A 19,745-nucleotide genomic window follows, 5' to 3' on the forward strand; every position below is an offset into this window, starting at 1 on the left:
CCCGCCCCGAGCCCGCCCCCGCTCCCGGTCTGTCTGCGGTTTCTGCAGACCCGCAGCGGCTACCGCGGAGACCCTAGCTGCGGCGTCCGGTGAGTGCGCGGCGGACGGCGCCGAGGCCCGAGGCGCGGTGGGCGAGCTGCCAGAGACGGGCCGGGGTCGCTGGTGGGCGGCCGACGCGGGGGGCGGTGCGGGGTCCCAGGGTGTGGGCGCTTCCCGCGGGGACCCCGCTTTCCCACCCACCGCGTCCCCATCCAGGTTTCCGCCACCTTCCGTCTTGCTGGGGCCGGCGGGCTGCGGACTGTCAGCTAGCCTGGGGTCCCCACCCTTAGACCTTAGCGTCCGGGCAGTCGGCTTCAGGGGTGGGGGACAGGGTCTGTCCAGAGCGACCCCGCCGGGGCAGTGGGTAGGGGGTCGTCTGGGACCGGCTCTGCGCGCAGGGGGCGCCGGGGCCGTAGAGGATGCGCACCCTGAACTACTGGTGGAGCCTCTGACGTTTTCCCAGAACCTACTAGAATCTTCAGCGCTCCTCTAAAGATGTGAACGCCACAGGTGGGGGTTGGGGTGAGTCAGGATGGGAGACCCCCCCACTTCGCGCCGCAGTCTGCCGTAGTGGGTGGAGCCTGCTACAGTGCGCACTTGGAAAATCTCGAGGCGCTCAGAGCCTCCAGCCTTCCCACCCACACCCCCCAGCCAGACTTGGGTGCCCCCCGTGGACCCTCCTCTTCTCTGCACTGCTCCCCTTTAAATTCTCAGGGTAGGGGGAATATAAAGGGAAACAGTTCCCTCGGTAGGAGAAACCTTGAGTGCAATTCGCGTTTAGATTTATAACTGAGAAACTGTTCGTTATTATCTTCCAGCCACAGTGGTTGAAGGCAGAGAAGGCACGCAGGGTCTGGGCAGGTGGGATTCAGGGAGAGCAGTGGACGGGAGGGGGTGCACTCCACCTTTGATTGAGGCTTCTGCACAGGCTGTTGGCTTCTGTCTCAGATCAGCAGGGTGCGAGGAGATTTAACCCATCTGGCTCACACCCTTTGTTGGGGAGACCAATTGTGCGTCTCCTGACGTCCCTGGACCCCCACCCTACTGCTGGCTTTTCTGCAGCCCAGGTTCTGACTTCTGAGCTGTTTCCCCACCCCCACCATAGACATGCCGTCTTCTGTGGATGCGCTGAGTCCGGCCAGGCCCCTGCCTCCGGGCCTGGCCCCGATGTCCTGCTGCTGGTCCACTGAGACCATGCAGAAGTGGCTGCCCTTCCTGGCCTGGCTGCCCAACTACACCTGGTACGCGCTGAAGATGGACTTCCTCGCCGGGATCTCAGTTGGGCTCACGGTCATCCCCCAGGCCTTGGCCTATGCTGAGGTGGCTGGACTCCCTCCTCAGGTGAGATTTCTGCCCTGCTGTCTGCCACATCCCCTCCCCTCAGCATGACCCCACTCCAGGCCTCAGCACTGGCCCCAGAGCAGATGGAAATGCACAGTATTTCCTCCAGGCAAAGGGGCACCCAGGGCTCCAGTCCCATGGGGCTCAGGAGGCCTTGGCTTACAACCTAGAGCATATGACTGATTTGGGGCAGACCTGTACCTCTGTGACTCCTGTTGTCGCCCTTGTCACACGCAGGCACCAGGCTAGTTCTGGATTGCCTGAGGGGGCCAGTGGGATGACTCACCGTGGCTAGTAGACACTTTCTCAGACTCAGATTCGAACATCAGCACATGGGGCCCTGGTTGGGTGTGGGTGGAAAGGAGGCCCCTCATCACTGCGGGTCCACAACCATGGTAACAGGGTGAGCACAAGCCCTGCTTGTCTGCACTGCTGTGCCCAGGATCCGCCGTGGGGACCACAGGTCCCTGAGCTCAGGTGTCCACTCCAGGGACCCCGTGGGTGCACCGAGTCCTTCCTGGCTCTTCAGTGCTTTCTCTTCCGAACAGTATGGCCTCTACTCTGCCTTCATGGGGTGCTTCGTCTACTTCTTTCTGGGCACCTCCCGAGATGTGACTCTGGGCCCCACCGCTATCATGTCCCTCCTGGTCTCCTTCTACACCTTCGGCAAGCCCGCCTACGCTGTGCTGCTGGCCTTCCTGTCAGGCTGCATCCAGTTAGGCATGGGGTTTCTGCGCTTAGGTAAGCCTTTCAGGCCTTTCTGCCATGGGGGGTGGGCTGCGGATCTGCTCTTCCTGGGGTTCCTACCAAGGCACCTCCTCCTGGAGATGCCCTGCCCTCAGCATTTCCTTCTTTGCATCCCAAGGGCTGTCCGTGTGTGTGTGTGTGTGTGTGTGTGTGTGTGTGTGTGTGTCTCAGGAGAAGTGGCCCTCAGTCCTCCCCTGTTGTGCTTCGAGGCCAGGACATTTGGAGAAGTGCCTGGGACCTCAATCCCTGGCCTCTCTTTCCTGTTCTCCAGACTAGCCCAAACAGGGCATACCCCCCACTATTCCTTAGCCCCTGTCCCACCCATACCACCTCTCCCAGCCCACATCCACCTGTTTCCTCTGGGTCCCAGTGGGGCTAGGCCAACTTGGTGTTCGCTCTTGGCTGTCCAGGGTTACTGCTGGACTTCATCTCCTGCCCTGTCATCAAAGGTTTCACCTCGGCTGCCGCCATCACCATCAGCTTTGGACAGATCAAGGTAGGCACATGAGTTGGCCCCGTGGGCACCTGCTGGCTAGCAGGACCAAGGCGGGGTCCTGTGTGTGCTGGCCAGTCAGGCTCTTACTACTTCAGGGCCCAGAGCCTGCAGTGCTGGCCTGAGTCTCCAGTAATAAAGTGACCCCTCAGGAGAGGTGCTGAGCAACGGCCAAATTCTACAACAGGTGATTTGGGGAACCAGTAATGACAGCCCCTGCTCTTGCCATAATTTTCACTCGAGTGCTTGGTTCACCTCGCAGAGTCTTGCTGCATTTACCTCACGCTCAGCCACTGGCCTTCACAGGTCACAAGCATCCTGCCAAAATTCCAACGAGCAAATTGTCTCCACATGCTAACTTAGCTAGGTGATTTCATTTTTATGTCTTTTTTTTTCCAACTTTTGTTTTCAAATGCCAGTTCTTTGTGTTTCCGTTCACACACCTACAAGAAGAGCCGGAATCAGTGATCATGGGTTTTTCCCCCTCCCCCGGGTCCCAAGTGCCTGGGGGGCAAGCACTGTTCTGCTGCCAGTGTGGCCCCCATGTCCTGAGCTTGGGTGTTCTGAGTGGAACCCAGCTGAATTGGACAGACTCGGGGCCAGCCCCAGCCCCGACCCCAGGGCTCTCCAAGGCGGGCCCGTGACAGGCTTCCCTGATGGAGGCTGAGTGAGAAAGTGAGAGCATCGGGCCCAGGGCGCTGTGGGGGTGTGAGGGTAACGCAGCTGACAGGTCACTCCATGCTGGGCGACCGATGAAGCTCGCCCTGTGTTCCATGCTCACAAGTCCCCCTGGGAGGTAGGCTTATCATCATCTCCATTCAGAGATGAGGAAGCAGCCCAGAACAATGTGGGTAAACTCGAATTATAGATTATGTACACACATATGTCAGGGTGTGTAAGCTTGGCAAATTCTGTTCCGTGGGACGATCTGTCCTTTATTCTGGAGACATCCTTCATTTTTAGTGTCAAGAATGTTCTTTTTTCATAATGCAGGGAGAGGGTACGTTCTGTGTGCATTCATGTTTGGCAGCCCGAGGGTCAGGCCCTCTGAACCTTAACTAAGTCATGACAGCCATCTGAGAGCCTCTAGGCTGCGGTGGGTTTGGGGGTCCTCCTGACCTGCCCACGTAGGCGCCCCCTGCCTGGGACAGAAGCCCTTGTCCATGTCTGCCCTTCCCCATCCGCGCTATGAGCTGGGCGGGTTTTGGGGGTTTTGGAGCCTGACCATCTTGGGAGTCTGGGCCTCGACTTCCCCTTCTGATTAAGAGCCAAATGAACTAAAGCACAGAGTAGCGCCCCCTTACCCTCCCGAGGAACCCCTCCAGCGCCCTTTCTTGGAAGCCGGTGGAGCCCACTCTCCTCGCCCCCGCGCTCGCCCCCGCGCTCGCCCCCGCGCTCGCCCCCGCGCTCGCCCCCGCGCTCGCCCCCGCGCGGCTCAGCTTGCCGCTAGGCGAGATTTTTCATTCTGGCAGGGGGTGGTGCTTGGAGGGCGGGCCTCTGAATGACGGGCGCGGCCTAAGGCCAGTGGCGACACGGTCTGTCCAATGGAGGGCGGGCCAGTGAATAATGGATGGGACCACGAGCCAATAGCGGCCGGGCCTGCGGGGAAGCGACAGTAGGCCCGGAGTTCCGGACACTGGACGCCTGGTGAGGGCGCTGTCGAACGGGTGTCCGCTTTGCAGTCGCCTGCATTGATTCTCCTCGAATAGAAAAATAATTTGCAAAGACATGCCATTGATCCCAAATGTGAAATGCCCTCTCCACCCGGTCCTCCCCGCGGCTGCCCTTGGGGGCTTTGGGAATGGACAGATGACCTCTGGAGAGCCAGGAGATGTTCCTCGAGGAAGGGCTTTTGGCGGGGTAAGGGATTCCAGGTTTAAGACTTGCTGAGATGCTTGCTGTAAGGGAGTGGCCTCAGCTTTTTACTTTGGGGAAGGTTGTCTAATCAGAATCTCTGTTTGAACAGAACCTGCTGGGATTGCAGCACATCCCCAGACAGTTTTTCCTGCAAGTGTATTACACCTTTCGCAACATCGGAGAGACCAGGTACCTGTTGGCTGTTTTTCAGCCCCGTCTTAAAGAAGCTCTTCCTTCATGGCTCTTATGTTGGCCCTCTCCCCGTTTCCACTCCCAGGTGGCATTTATTCCAGACCCCTGGAGCCTTGCTGCTCAAGCAGAGGTTCCCTGAGCAGCACTGTGGATGTCACCTGGGAGCTGCTTAGAAACGCATGCTCAGGCTGCTGTCAGCCAGCTTGGGCTGCTGAATCAGTCAGGTTAACGAAAGCCCTATGTGGTCAGAATGCACATGGAACTTTGAGGAGCTCTGCTCAGGTGGCCTGAGTTGGGGTCAGCGTGGCCCCATGCAGAGCTTTCTTGGGCAGTTGGAGTGGGAAAGGACCATATAGAGGAAAGGCAGGCAGGTTGTCACAGACAGGGTTCCTGGTTTAGTGAAGAAGAGACAACCCAGGCAGGGGCAGGCGGGCAGGCAGGCATGCAGGTGCCCGGGAGACGGTGGCAGATGGAGAGGATTTCCTGCAGCAAGCACTTCCCTTAGACAGTGGGGTCCCTCCAGTGGCAGGCAGGGTAAAGGGACAAACAGGAGGTGCTCCTAGGTGCACCCAGCCGGGGACCAGGACATCTCTTTGGCCGTAGTGACAGGAGAAGAAACTCATCTGGGCGGGCTGTAGGGTTAGCTGCCTGGTGGGAGCAGTGCAGGAGGGACTGGGGGAGACCTGTGACCGTTGTCTCTTCCCCTTCTGATCTGCTGCTGAGGCTTCCCAGGGGCTGAACCCACCAGAAGTCAGGGCCTCTCCGGCCCACGAGACGCACCTGGGGGGGGTCAGCCTCAGGGGGCCAGTGGAAATGGCAGTAGACCAGTCAGAGAGCATCATAGGAGGTCAGAAGTGAATCTTCTGGACCCAGCGAAGCACCTGTAACTCAGAGAGCTAGACTGAAAACGTGGGCTGGTAGCTTGGCTGCCCCTGTGACCTGGGGCTCGACTCCCAGGGCCTGTGTACCTACTGAGATTTTGTTTGTTCATTTTTGGTTTTGTCTTTTTTTTCTGGGAGGTGGGAGGTGATTAGATTTACTTGTTTACTTACTTCTTTCTTTTTAATGAAGGTAGTGGGGATTGAACTCAGGACCTCATGCATACCAAGCACACAGTCACTGAGCTATACCCTCCCACCTACCCGACTGAGATTTGAATAAAGTTTTGAAGAAGAACAGGGACATAGATTTCTCAGGAAAAAGCAAAAAGAGTGTTTGAGAGAGGAAGGTTTCCAGCAGATGCAGCAACCAAAGGCCCGAGGGCCGGTGCTGTCGGCGGGCTTGCGCACTGACGCGGCATCTGTCTGCAGGGTGGGCGATGTGGTGCTGGGGCTGGTCTGCATGCTGCTGCTGCTGGTGCTGAAGCTGATGCGGGACCACGTGCCTCCCGTCCACCCCGAGATGCCCCCCGGCGTGCGGCTCAGCCACGGGCTGGTTTGGACTGCCACGACAGGTGAGGGGTCTTCTGGCTGAGGGACCGCTTCCACATCTGTCCTTGCAACCTGGGCTCATGTGTGGTTACCTCAGGAGCCCGAGGCCCCCCTGACTAGAGCCGCTCACGTCACTTGCCAGGTGGTTCTGATTTGCAGCCTGGGTGGGGAACACTGCTTTGCAGCAGCAGTCAGCCAGCATGGATTTTGCCCTCCAGGGGATATTTGGCAGTGCCCGGAGATGTTTTTGGTTGACCCTCTGGGCGGGGCTGTTCCCGCTAAACATCCTGCAGTGCACAACGTCCCACGGCGCAGAGTGATCTGGCCCAAAGCGTCAGCATTGCCAAGGTCGAGGAACCCAGGCAGGTCCCTGGGGGAGGAAGCAAACTCTCCTGAGGCCAGCCGGTCCTGTTTTAATTGTGTAGGTGGCAGGGGTGAACATTTTGCTTTGGGCTTGCAATCGAATGAGTCAGTTAACAAGAGGGTCTGTGAAGAAAGGCTGAAGTAAAAGGCTGCAAGATGAGGAAGGTCAGTGAGACCACTGGCTGGCTCAAGGGCTGTCTGGGGGGCAGGGGAGACAGCTGGAAGTCTCTCCACTGAGCTGGCCTTTGGTGACACCGAGAAAGGAAGGCAGGTACAGCAAAACAAGGAAGTGTTGGTGTCTCCTGGGCCTTCCCAGAGCTGAGGGGAATGGAAATCACCCTGCGTGGCCCTGCTTCTGAAACCCAGCCAGCTGTGGGAAGGAGAGTTGGCTAGACTTCAGCCCTTAAGTTACTTCCAGCTGCTCAGGGTGGTTCCCAGTTCCTGGAGTCACTCACCAGACCACCTCCTGCAGACTGGAGGCCGAGGGTAAAGGCTGAGCAGTCAGGAGTGGGGCAGAGTGCAGTGGAAACACCCGGCTTCCAGTCCCAGCTTTCCGCCACTTACCTGGCGCTTGCACAAGTCACTTGCCAGAGTTCCTGAGCTTCAGTTGTCACCTGTAAAATAGTGGAAACAGGCTCTGTCCTCTAAAACCTTGACACTCAAAGTGTGGCCTCTGACCATCGGTCTGGGCATCCCCTGGGAGCTTGTTGGAAATGCAGGTGCTCAGACCCACCCAGACCTCTGACACGGAACCTGCACGGCAGTGTGCTCACCGGGCGACTCGCAGGCGCACTGAGGTCTGAGAAGGGCTCCTCCGAAACCCTGCAGGTTCCCTGAGGGCTGCTGTCTCCTCTCTCCAGGACACACAGCATCCATCACCTTAGGAAACTAGTTACTGAGCTCCCAGCTGTGCTGTTTCACAAAGTCGTCATTTCAGCTTATATTCTAGTTGAGTGAGTACAGTTAATCTACAGCAGAACCTTGCATTTGTTCAGCAATTCATAGAAAAATCGTTTAGCCCCCGAACACCCTTGTTGGGCAGATGGAACAGCCGTCATGTCTCCCTGTTTGCAGGTGAAAAAGCGGACTTGCAGGAACTGAATGAGCTGTGATCCCACATAACGTGGCGGGTGTTTGTGAAGCACATCGCAGGCATCACTGCCTTTGATTCCCATGAAGATGGGATATTATTTCCTCTGCTTTTCTAACAACAGACAAACCAGACAAGACTTCCCGAGGCACACGGCTAGGATGAGGCAGAGTGGGGCCTTGCTCCCAGGTCACCCACTGTTTTCTCTCATCAGTTGATTTGGAAGTATGCTGATTTCACGGCCGTCTCAGAACCCACTTTGATTGCGTTGGTGTCTCTGTTGGGTTTGTTTTCTAGTTCGTTGGTTCTGCTCGAACCTTTATTATTTCTTTGCTGTGGCGTATTTCGGGTTCCGTGTTCACGCCTGCCACGTGGGCGCTTGTGTCTGTGCTTTCTCCCAGGCTGGGGCGGGGTCTTCCGCCTCCTGAGGTGTATTTGTCCAGGGACCCGGAGGATCCAGGTTTCACCGACGGTCTCTCCCTGTCTGTCCTAGCTCGCAACGCCCTGGTTGTGTCCTTTGCTGCCCTGGTCGCGTACTCCTTCGAGGTGACTGGATACCAGCCCTTCGTTCTAACTGGGAAGACACCCGAGGGGCTGCCTGAACCCCACGTCCCTCCCTTCTCAGTGACCACCACCAACGGGACAGTCTCCTTCACCGAGATGGTGCAGGTGGGTAGAAGCAGAAGCTGAGGTCACAGTGGCCCCTGAGCCTGGCTCTACGTCCCGGATACATCGGCTTAGTGACAGGCAGCTCTGAGCTCAGCAGGAGCTGCCATGTCCTCCCCAGGGGCGGCTCTGGTGCAGAGACAGGCGTGCAAATGAATTCTAGATGAGGCACAACCTCCAGGGACATCGCATTTACTTTTCTGCCTGGAGCCCAGGGGTCTTACGCCAGCCGAGCAGGAGCGTGTCCTGTTCTGTTCAGTGTCGCGCTGCCTGCGGTGTGAGCTTGCAGCCCTGCTGCTGAAGGACGTCTGCTTCCGTCAGACGAGGAGTCAGCACCTGCCCCAGCGGGTCACTGCCTGGTCAGACCCCTCCTGGCCGTCCCAGGGGTTCCTCACCATCCCTCTCTCCTCTCTCAGGGCATGGGGGCCGGACTGGCCGTGGTACCCCTGGTGGGTCTCCTGGAGAGCATCGCAGTGGCCAAATCCTTTGGTAAGATGCCCACCCCTGACGCCCTCCCTGGCGTCTCAGCCCAGAGCCCCACCTGCCTTGCTTCCCTGCTCTCCTGCTTGCTTTTATTTGCTCTGATTTTTAAAACTTTGAATTTTTATCCCAAGTGATTCATGCTCATGTTAAAACAAAATCTATAGTAAAAATGGGTTTACAATGAAAGATTCCTTACAGCGCCTGGAAATGTTTGGCAGCCTGCTCTCTGGGGACATGAAAGGTCCTGTGTTTAGCCTCTGCCAGTTGCACTTTGCATGTGTGGTGTAAGCACTCCCCCGGACCAGCTGATTGCAGGCTGACCACGGAGGTTGAACTTTGGGATGCGATGTGAAGTAGCCACCATCCACCATCCACCATCCGCATGCACTTAAATAACCTCACCGGCCTTAATCAAAGGCAGTAAAACAACTGGGAAGCGACACGCTTTAGGCATTGTCTTTGTTCTTAACGTAACTTACTTGATTGAAAATTTTAAATTGGTAATAATGGCTATTTTTGGTAACTGGTTTGCAAAAATTCCTAAAAAATTTAAGAAGTGTCTTTTCCAGCTATCTGAGCACACCTGGCTGGCCCCCCTTGTACCCAGGGAGGCTGGGAGATGCTAATCTACTTACGCGTGTGTGGCTCAGTTCTCTGGTTCCCTCCGTGTGAGCTGAGGCTGTCAAGCCCTTCACGTGTCCTCCCTTCCATCTTGGGTCCCTGGGCTTCCAGCTTTGTGTTGTCCAAGAGGACGACATGGTCATTCTGTTCTGTAACAGGTTAAGTCCTCCTTTGTTTGGGCCTAGGGTGATTCTAAAAGTAAAACTCAGATACACAGAGTGTGTTATTACGACGACATAAGTCACAGTGTTCACTGCCCAGCCCGGGTTGTGCCAGGGGTACACTTCCTTCTCTGAGGTTCCGGCGTGTGGACCAGCAGACCATACCAAGGAGCCGCTAAGCCAGCGTCCGTTCTAAAAGGGTTTCCCTTCCACATGCCAGCAGTCACTCAAGATCACACTGCAGTTCGGTCTGTGACCTGTTCAGCTCACATCTTTCTTGTTAAGTTTTTATTTTTCTGATATTTTTTAAAATGTCTTTTTGGTGGGGGTAATTTTTAAATTCATTTGTCTTTTAATAGATATACTGGGCATTGAACCCAGGACCTTGTGCACGTTAAGCACGTACTCAACCACTGAGCTGTACCCTCCCCCCCGATCTGTTTTATAATTTGGGGGAGGGCATCTTGGGATTTGCTTCTGACACTATTACTTGTTTTGTCTGTTACTTAGAAACTGTTTTCTTTTGAAGTTAGCCGCCCTCCTGTTTTCATTTGTAAAGGCTGTCATTCTCTTAAATCGGGGTTTAGGAAGCCATGGCCTGCTGCTCATGACCGTAGAATGACTTTTGTGGGTTTGTTTGTTTATTTAGGGGGAGAAGAGGTAATTAGACTCATTTATTTGTATTTATTTTTCCACAGAGGTACTGGGCCTTAAACCCTGGACCTCGTTCATGCTGAGCACGTGCTCTACCACTGAGCTACACCCTTCCCCTGGCTTTTTCATTTTTAAGTGTTAGGAGGGAAACTCTGAAGGAGATTGAGATTTGGTGAGATGCCTGGTTCTGCCCACAAGTCAGGTTTTACTGGAGCGTGGTCTCTTGCTCGCTCGTTTCTCGTTCTACGGCTGCTTCTAGTCACAGCGGCGAGCCGAGCAGCCGTGACAGCGTGGCCCTTGAGCCTAAAATAATGTCGTCTGGCCCTTTACAGGAAGTTGGACAACTGCTGTCCTAAATTCATACCCCTCCGTGGTTCCCCAGAGCTCCCCACTCCTCTCTCTGGGCCTCACATGAGGCTTTTCTTGTCATCTCAACTGTAACCAGGAAGTTTTTTAGTTGTAAGCGTCCTTCCCTTATTATAAAAGCAGTAGGTTTTTGTTGCACCAAATATTGTTGAGGAGATTTAGTAGGGAAACTGTGGATGTGCCTGCACGCGGGGCATCTCACAAAAGTGGCCGGACTTACCTGCAAACAGAAATTCCCGCCAAGTGACCCTTCCTCTTCCCAGGAGGAACATTGTTTGCAAACTAGGATGTTTATCTGTTCCTCAGAAGGAACAGGCCTGGGAACAGGAGGGTCTGAGAGCAATAAAGACACTTAGGATACGAAAGTGAACAGGAGAATGTCTTAGATGTGGTGCGCTTGCGTCAATTCAAAAAATGCTGTCTCGCGATGCTTGGTACGGTCAGGTTGCTCCTTTGTGGGAGGGGTATAAGAATAAAGAAACCCGAGCCTCGAGAGACTTTTTGCACCACAACCGCTCAGGGATTCATTTCGTCGGCCACATTTCGTTGGTCACATTTTTGTAATTCGTTTCGTCAGCCGCATTTTTGTGATTCATTTCGTCGGCAACATCTTGAACGTTCAGAAATGGGTGAAGGAGAAACAGAGCACCTGTGGTCTCCCTCACTGCCCCAGCTAACTGCTGCTGGCGCTGTGCTCGACGTCTTTCTACAGTTTTTTTAATTGCAAACCCACAGGAACACTACTGCATTTTCACGTATGTGTATATTTTGTCCCTGTTTATACCTTATATTTACAAAACACAGACAGTGCTGTAGGGAGAAACCTAGGTAACCTGCTTTTTCATTTCGTAAACAGTCTCTTGATGGTATACATCTAGTGACAATGTTTTCATTGTCTGTTCTCTGTAGCCTCTCAAAATAACTACCGTGTTGACGCCAACCAGGAGCTGCTGGCCATCGGTAAGACTCCAGCAGCGGGCAGGTGGCAGTTCTTGGGGTCTGGGTGATGCTGGTTGTGCTGAGGGGCAGGTAGCAAAGGTGGCCTGAGGGCGGCCCGTCCTCCAGTCTCGGGTGGTCCTGTCCAGTCCCCAGGAGCAGGGAGCCGACGCCAGGCGTCCAGCCTGCCTCAGGCTTATTGAGCGCCTGCTGTGCACCAGACCCTGAGATCTGTGGCTGTTCTATGGCGGGAACGCCCGAGTGCTCCTCCTAGGCTGGGCTGGGAGCTTCCTGGGGTGATGGTCAGATTACTGAGGGATGCGGCCAGGTGGGGTCTCAGGTGAGCTGCTGATTGTGCAGGCTCTTGGCTGCCTTTGCCCCACCCTGGGCCTCCCTCCAGGTGGGGCAGGTGGATGAGTGAAGACTCAAGTGGATCCCAGGCCACCTGACCGCACACAGGTGTGTCCTAGGTGTCACCTGAGTTGTCTTGAGGCCTTGAATCTGTGACCGGTTGCGGGTTTTGTGAAGACCCCTGGGTGAGGCAGGTGCTCATGGAGCTGATGGTGGTGAACTTGGGCTGGTTATCTCGGTTCGGGCATGTTCGTGTCCAGTGCACATTAATCAGAGGCTCGTGGGGAAGGCAGCTTACTGGCCGTGACCTTCCGCCCCTCCCTTCGGCTGGTCATCTCACGAGGGAGTGTGGGTTTGAAGGAACTCAGAGTGCAGGGGATGCCAGCGGACCTCCTGGGCCCTTTGGGCCTGTCTGTGTACAGTTGCCTTACTCGGCGAGCCCCCTTCTGGGCAGGTGGGGGTCCTCTGTCTCATACACGGGAAAAGCTGCGTTTAAGTCACACAGGCAAGGCCGGGCTCAGAATTACTTCATTGCTAGAATCAACCTCAGGGAGCTTGTCAAAGATCGTGGTTTGTCTTGTCCCTCTGAGAGAGCCGGCCACGTGCGGGACGCCTCCCGGCTGGCTCCTCCCCTCTCTGTCTCCATTTCCTTTCTGGTTTCCCCTCCTTTCCTCCCCAGCTCCTTTCCCCTCTGTTAACGCCCCTCTTCCTGGGTAAGCCTTTTGCCTCCATTCTCTCTCCAGGCCTGACCAACATCCTGGGCTCCATCTTCTCTTCCTTCCCCGTCACGGGCAGCTTTGGACGGTGAGTGACCACATGCTTCCTCCTCCGAGTCTCTGGGGAGGTCCCAGCCCAGGCAGAGGGTCCTCATCGGCTTGACGCAGCAGCTTCCCCTTGGGGCTCTTGCCTCCACCCCGAGGAGGCCGTTCTCCTTCTTGTCCGGCTGGGTCGGAGGTCTGAGGGCGGGGCGGGGGGCTGGCCCTGCCTCCCTTCACATCCCGGCTGGTTTTCCTGCTGGCCTTTAACTCAGAAGTCCCCACGTGTGGAAGTGCTGCCCATATCTCCTCTCGGCGCCGGAGTTAATTCCTGAGAGAAAGCGGGGCCAGGAAGGGCAGGGCTCTGCCTGAGGACATGGGCCGGGGCGTTAGAGAAGTGCAGACTCTTGGGTGGGGTCTTGTGGGCGGGTGACTCGTGGCTGGAGGGGGCGGTGTCAGTGCCCAGCCTCCAGGCCGAAGTCCCGAACCCTGACCAACCCTGTCTGGGCACCAAACTTCTTGCCACCCCAAGCCACCGTGTCCCGGAGGGCGCAGGGCACACTGCCCAGCCTCCGCACCCCAGTGTCTTCATCTGTAAAACGGCTCATGATGGGCCTGTCTCAGAGTTATTTAGAGAATTTAATGAAAACCACATAGAACAATGCTGGTGGCCCGGTAGGTGCTGTGTTAGTGTTCGTGAAATAGAACCTCTGTTTTTTAGTCTAACTTACTTGTTTTTGTGGGCATGAGCAGATTGCCAGCCTGTTCAGTCAAGGTCATATTTTGTCTCTCTCAGTATCTAGCGCAGTTCCTTGTGTATAGTGGGTCCTGAAATAATTGTATGGATATTTAATTAATGAAATTTCTGCTTAATTCCATAGAGGTTAAAGGTGACTTAGGAGAAGGCAGGGAAGCGTAAAGACAAAATTTATTTCTGGAGGAAGCATGGGTGGGCACAGAGCCCGGTCAGGGCGTTGGGAGGCGCGGAGGAGGCGGGGCCCGGTGCTGTTCCCTCGTCATCTTGGTGGTGGCAGACGGGAACATGGCCTGAGGACCACATCTCTGGCAGAGAAAGCTTATCCTGGCACTTGGATCTGAATGCATTTTTGCAGACAGGCAGTCCACTCACTGCTGGAATTGTGTTTCTCCACGTAGGTTTTTTCTGTTTGCACGTGCACGTATATACACGTGTGTGTGTGCACCTGTATGTGATCTGCCTACATGTACATACACACACATTAAGTGGGATTCCCCCACTTGACAGCTTTTTTCTACGTCAGTAAAAGTGAGCATCTGCATCATTTCTCACCGTGGTGGGGATTCTGTCGTAGGGCGCTGTGTTCTTTCACCAGAGACGTTGTAACAAAGCACCACAGATGAGGTGGCTTCAACAGCAGGCGTTTATTTCTCGCTGGCAGATCCTGAGGCCTCCCTCCTGGGCTTGCAGACGGCTGCCTGCTCCCTGTCCTCACTTGGCCGTTCCTGTGTGTCCCAGTTTCCTCTTATAAGGGCGTTAGAGGAGGGCCCACCCTCACATTAACTTAAACACTCCTTTCAAGGCCCTTTCTCCAAACTCAGTCACTTCCTGAGGGGCGGGGCTCCGGGCTTCAGCGCGGGTATGGGGCCCGGCAGTGGGATGCACTTCAGCCCGGGGCAGCGAGTTTTAATTTGGCTCTTCTGTTGGGTATTTGGGTTTACGTCCAGGCCCCTCTCAGACGTGCTGATCAGTTATTCTGGGTTCACCGAGAAGGCCCGGGAGGCCCCCGTGGAGAGAGTGCTGACGTCAGTGGGGCCTCCTGTCCCCGCCGCCCCAGTCTGGGACGCCAGCCACAGCTGTGTGGACCGACGCCTCCTGTGCTCACCGGGGTCCGACAGCCACTAATGGGTCTCTGTTGCCTTCCAGGACGGCTCTGAACGCCCAGTCGGGGGTGTGCACCCCTGCAGGGGGCCTGATGACGGGTGAGCACCCCTCGCACACACACCGTGTTACCCCCACCCCTGTGTCCGCAGCCGTAAGAGGAGGGGAAGGGACGCGGGGCCAAGGTGCAGCTGCCTCCCCCAGAGCAGGGCTGGGCCCTGCCCAGGCGGGGCTCCTCCCAGGGGGAGTCAGGTGGCCGGACTGCGAGGTCACAGCAGCCCTCCCCCCCATAGGAACCCTGGTGCTGCTGTCGCTCGACTACCTGACCTCGTTCTTCTACTACATCCCCAAGTCCGCCCTGGCCGCCGTCATCATCATGGCTGTGGTCCCCCTGTTCGATACCAAGATCGTCCGGACGCTGTGGCGCGTGAAGAGTACGTATGCCCCATCCACGCCGAGCGTAACGCTCCCCCACCGACGGCCGATGCCAAGCCAGCCGGGCTGCAGAGAGACCGGGGCTTCCCAGGGTGACCGGTGGGGCCAGCGTCAGAGCCTCCCTTTCCCCGCCAGTCACAGCGGCTCCAGGGACCCCGAACCTGCAGGCCCTTTACTGTGCTAGTTTTTGTCTTGTTTCTCAAAGCAGTGGAGGGATTTACGTGACTTCTCAGGCTCCTTGTTAGTCGGCCCTCACGAGTTACAGAGAGAAGGGAACCGTGCCATGTGCTTGTTGGCACCAGGGCGCACAGGTGTCATCGCATCCCATCTCAGAGCAGCCCCGGAGCACGTGCTGCTGTGCCTCCATTTCCGTGCCACGGGGGACACAGCAGATACCCCTGGCGGACGCTGAGGCCGGCGGGGGGGGGCTTGGCCGAGAGGCGTGTGTCTAGGGTGGGCTCCAGGGCTGACCCCCAAGCCCACCCGTTTTGCTCTGTGATACTTTCTCCTTCTGCAACTCAGAGACGTCCCAGTGCCTCCCCAGACCCCACATTCCAGGCCTGGCCCTGTCCTCATATCCCTTCTTCCTTGATCTCCTGAGAAGGGCCAGCCAGGCAGGTCTTAACTGTCCCTCAGCCCAGGCAGGGCAGGACTTGCTGCCTCTGACGTGCCCTGTGCTGGCATGGCCTGTCAACAGCATCGGTCCCCAAGGCCCCAGATGCAGGGGCCCCTCAGGGGCTACTCGGGGTCCGTGACACCTTTATTCAGTATGTGGAAAGTCACATACAAGGGTAGGTCTCCCTGGGGGCTTGGGTGGCTGGGAGCTGAGCTCGCTGAGGAGGGGCGGCCCCTCAGCTGGACCCCTCTCCCAGGGCTGGACTTGCTGCCCCTCTGCGTGACCTTCCTGCTCTGCTTCTGGGAAGTCCAGTACGGCATCCTGGCCGGGACCCTGGTGTCTGTGCTGATTGTCCTGCACTCCGTGGCCAGACCCAAGATACAGGTAGCCCGTCGGGCCTCCCTGCGGGGGACCCACCGGCCTCCGGGGGCCCGGTGGGGGAAGTATGCCGTAGGTGGAGCCCTCAGCCCCACTGTCTGGCATTCTGAGCTCTTGATGTAATTGTGGTCTGAGGGACTGCTGAGTGACCATTCACCTGGTGGACGGTGTAGCCTTCCTGCTGTAAACCAGTGCTTTCCCACTGCGGGTGGGGCGCCTGCCAGCTCTGCGCTCCCTTCCAGCCTGTGCCTGGTAGAGCTGCCAGGTCAGACTTGCCTCCAGTACTCACTGGCTTCCCCTCGCGTCCCCAGGTGTCGGAGGGACAGGTGCTGATCCTGCAGCCGGCTGGTGGCCTGCACTTCCCTGCGATCGACAACCTCCGGGAGGACATACTGAACCGGGCTTTGGGAAGTATGTGGCCAGATGGGCTGCGGTCACCCCCCAGCTCCCCGCCGCCCTCTCTGCGCCCTAGCCTGGCTGTTGCTGGACCCCAAGACCCTGCCCTCAGCAGTCAGAGAGGAGCTCGTCCTCGGGTCCGGGGGGGTCTCTGGTGTCTCAGAGCAGTGTCCACTGGGCCCCCGTCTGCATGCAGTAAGGGTGATGGTTCACCTACATTTGTCCCTAAGGGCCTGTTCCTTCTAAAAGTTGGTATTTAGGGGAGAAAGGAGACTATTCACCCACCTGCAGCAGAAACGGACTGCTGTCCCCAAACAGCTAATGTCTTTGGTCCCTGTCACCTCCTCGTCCCCCTCGGGGAAGAGAGATTGATGGCATTCCTTGGCCTGCGCCCCTGACCAGGGCCTCCCCTGGTGGCCTCCATCTGGTGTGACCTCTCCCCTGTCCCGCAGCCTCCCCGCCACGCTGCGCCATCCTGGACTGCACCCACGTCTTCAGCATTGACTACACCGTGGTGCAGGGGCTTGGGGAACTCATGGAGGACTTCCACAAGCGGGGTGTCACCCTCGCCCTCATTGGCCTGCAGGTGAGTGTTGGCAGCCTGTGAGGTCGGTGTCATCACGGTCTCCACTCTGGGACGAGGCCCAGAGAAGCTGAGCAAACTGCCCAAGGGCACACAGCAAGGATGGCAGCCGGGCTCCGGTCTTGCAGTGTCTCGCTGCAGAGCTCAGCATCCCGCGTTGTGTTTGCAGAGCGCTCATCTCTGTGTTCTTACGGAGATCTGAGGCAGTCTGACGTGGGCTGCTCTAGCAGGAGTGTCCCCACGTGGAATCACTGTCTGTCTGCCCGCAGGTCCCTGTTCTCCGTGTCCTGCTGTCTGCTGACCTGAAGGGCGTCCTGTACTTCTCCACCATGGAAGAAGCAGGTGGGTGCAGCCAGTCATCAGAGAGAGAACCAAGGCAGCCCGGCTGCCCACACCCCACGGGGTCAGGATGGCAGGATGGAGGCCCTGAGAGACAGGAGGGTCGGTGCTTGAGTCCGAGAGTCCTCACGGATGGGTGCAGCCGGGTGTCCACCAATCAGGATGTAGAACGTCTCCCTCGTTCCCCGTTCCAGTGGCCCCCCCTCCCCACCCTGGGGGTCAGCACTGCTCTGACTCCCCCCAGCATCGGTCAGCGTAGCCTGTTCTAGAACTTTGTGTAGCTGGATCAAAAGGATGTTTTTGTACCTGGCTCCTTCGGCTCAACGTGGTATCTGCTGGATGCACCCACGTTGCTGCTGGAAGCAGTGGTGGACCCTGCCCGACAGTGAGGAGGGCTGTTGTGGCTGGGGGACTTCGGTGAGCCCAGGCCAGGGCTAGGGACACCGGTCCAAGGACCTCAACTCCCAGCACATGAGTTCCCCAAAATGCCGGCCTTTGATCCCATTCTGTGAACTGACCCATCCTCACTTTGCTTTTTTAGTGTTTGAAAACCTTGTGTTTTCTGCAGAGAAATACCTGAAGCAAGAACCTGGGGCTCAGCCCTACAACGTCAGCGAGGACTCTGTTCCGGAACACAAGATCGCCCTGCTGAAGGCCTGACTGGGCCTCCGACGGGCGCGGGCAGAGGGCCTCACGGAAGGTTCTTGTCACTGTGATGCCGGATGCCGCCTTACAGATGGACCTGAGACACTTGAGCAGGTGACCCGGAGGAGGGGAAGGGAACTGGGGATCCACAGGTGGGATTCCTCCCTTCCCCTGGGGTGACTGATAAAGGACCTCCCTTCTGCTGTTCCCTGTGTGTGAACGCGTTTTTGAAGAGTGGTTTGGAGAATGGCAGATCACGTGAGAAAGGGAAGGGCAGGGATTTCAGCCTGGTCTGGGAGAGGAGCCCTCTCGCCCCAGCGCCCTCCGGATTCCGGGGGAAGGTGGGGTAAGCGGGCACCTCGCAGCTGGGTGCCCTTCCTGATGGCGGCGGCTGTGCTGTTGCTGGGAGGAAAACCGAGGTTTGCCAAACGATTTGAAGTATTAAAAATAACTTTGCTGTTTGTGTTTTCTAAAATTTAAAAAAAGTGATAGCTTTGGTGTTTTTGTAAAATTCATAAATGCTTATTGTAAAACCTACAGGACACCATCCCCCCTCCCCCTTCCACTCCGGCGATAGATCCAGACCCCCCCCAGGACACGCACACGTGTGTACGTGAGCACATGGGTGTGTGTTTGCAGTCGTGTAAGTGGGACCATTCCATCCATGGTGCTCTGTGACGCACATTTTCACGCGGGCATTGCTGTGAATTATCGTTGTGCTAATAAACAGAGAATATGTGGTTATCAGTGGCCACGTGGTGTTTTATTCTCTCTGTGCTTCGCAGTTTACTTAGCGAGCCCACCCCACGCGGACTTGCCTGTTTTAAGTTTCATTTCGTCGTCATCAGGGGTAAGTCCCAGCCGAGGAAGTCTGGGCTCCTGGACTTCCTTTGAGGAAGAACTTGCTGTGCAGACAGTCTTAGAGCAGGGCCCCCTGCTGGCTCCTGGGCAGACCTGGCCGGGGTCTGGGCCCGCCCTCGAGACAGCCCAAGTCTTTTCAGATTTCTTGTCCTCCGTCTTCTGGGGTTTCTCCTTCCAGGCTCCTGACCAGCCACTGAAGCCGGTCACCCCCGGCCCCCTTATCTGCCTTTCCTTATTTAGGGCAGCGTGTCCCAAAGTTCTGCCCACCAGGCCACCCCTCCCCAGAGCTATGATGGAGGCGCGGTCCCTTTTTGGCCTGCGCCCGTGTGCTGAGCTTACCCATTCTGGAACCCGGAGGTGGTCCCGTTCACGGGGCTGGGCAGATGGTACGCTCGGGCAGGACCAGTGTTATGGAGAACCTATCACCATCTGTGACTCGGCAGCTCCCTTCTCGGAAGCCACACCAGCAAAACACGAGCCTGTCTCCTGGGAAGCAGGCTCAAGGGTGTTTACCGCTACCTCGTTAGCGATCTTCGTAAAGGACAGCAACTCAAGTGTCTCTACTTGAGAGAGTCTTGACCATGGAACCCACAGACTGGATTGTCACGTGGCAGCTAAAGAAACGAGACAGTATAGACACTAACATATTTTTGAGTTAAAAAAGCAGGTTGCAGCATGTTACCCACCTTAAGATACCATTTGTGTGGACACACCCACTAAACGATTCTATGGTGCATGTGTGAAGGTTTTTAAAAGTTCTCGAAGGATAAACATCAAATTCGTAACTGTGATTAATTACGTCTTGGGTTGGTAGGAACCATATCCGTTTGGGTTTAAATTTTCAAAGAACAATGCATGGATATATGCTTTAATTATAATAAAAAAAATCAATTTTAAAAAGGAAAAGAGAGGTATGGAGAACTGCCTGGAAAGAATTTGGAATTTGACGTCAGAAGATGCAGGGCTGGGTTCCAGCATTCTCTCCCGTCAGCCGGACAAGCCCCCTGAGCCTTGGTTTAGAAACCGGGCACCCATGTGACTGCTGACGACACAGTCAAGCCCTTCCTCACCACCGGCTGGCGTGGTGCT

The 19,745-nt window shown here is 56.5% G+C and overlaps 1 protein-coding gene across 4 annotated transcripts; it reads left to right on the top strand.

The window, feature by feature from the left end:
• The first annotated feature begins 9 nt into the window (after positions 1-9).
• Positions 10-18,539, top strand: SLC26A11 (solute carrier family 26 member 11). 4 transcript variants are annotated; one of them, XM_072939782.1, is made up of 17 exons: positions 10-89; positions 1,145-1,380; positions 1,929-2,121; positions 2,538-2,623; positions 4,587-4,666; positions 5,980-6,122; positions 8,046-8,221; positions 8,635-8,707; positions 11,413-11,463; positions 12,534-12,594; positions 14,449-14,504; positions 14,697-14,837; positions 15,711-15,838; positions 16,144-16,243; positions 16,681-16,814; positions 17,081-17,153; positions 17,719-18,539. In XM_072939782.1, the coding sequence occupies exons 2-17, from the start codon at positions 1,147-1,149 to the stop codon at positions 17,808-17,810; spliced, it is 1,821 nt and encodes a 606-aa protein (XP_072795883.1). In that variant the 5' UTR covers positions 10-89; positions 1,145-1,146; the 3' UTR covers positions 17,811-18,539. The 4 variants fall into 4 exon arrangements, with proteins under 4 accessions (XP_072795883.1, XP_072795885.1, XP_072795886.1 ...); XM_072939783.1 differs by having other exon boundaries at positions 18-127; XM_072939784.1 differs by lacking the exon at positions 11,413-11,463.
• The last annotated feature ends 1,206 nt before the right edge of the window (positions 18,540-19,745 follow it).

The sequence above is a fragment of the Vicugna pacos genome, chromosome 16 (genome assembly GCF_048564905.1).
Source record: "Vicugna pacos chromosome 16, VicPac4, whole genome shotgun sequence".
Classification (NCBI taxonomy): domain Eukaryota; kingdom Metazoa; phylum Chordata; class Mammalia; order Artiodactyla; family Camelidae; genus Vicugna; species Vicugna pacos.

Bases quoted from the DNA above. Each gene is read 5' to 3' on its own strand.
- SLC26A11 (XM_072939782.1), top strand. From the start codon at position 1,147: ATGCCGTCTTCTGTGGATGCGCTGAGTCCGGCCAGGCCCCTGCCTCCG. The intron at 4,667-5,979 runs GTACCTGTTGGC...ATCTGTCTGCAG, and splicing joins CGCAACATCGGAGAGACCAG to GGTGGGCGATGTGGTGCTGG. The intron at 14,838-15,710 runs GTACGTATGCCC...CCCCTCTCCCAG, and splicing joins GACGCTGTGGCGCGTGAAGA to GGCTGGACTTGCTGCCCCTC.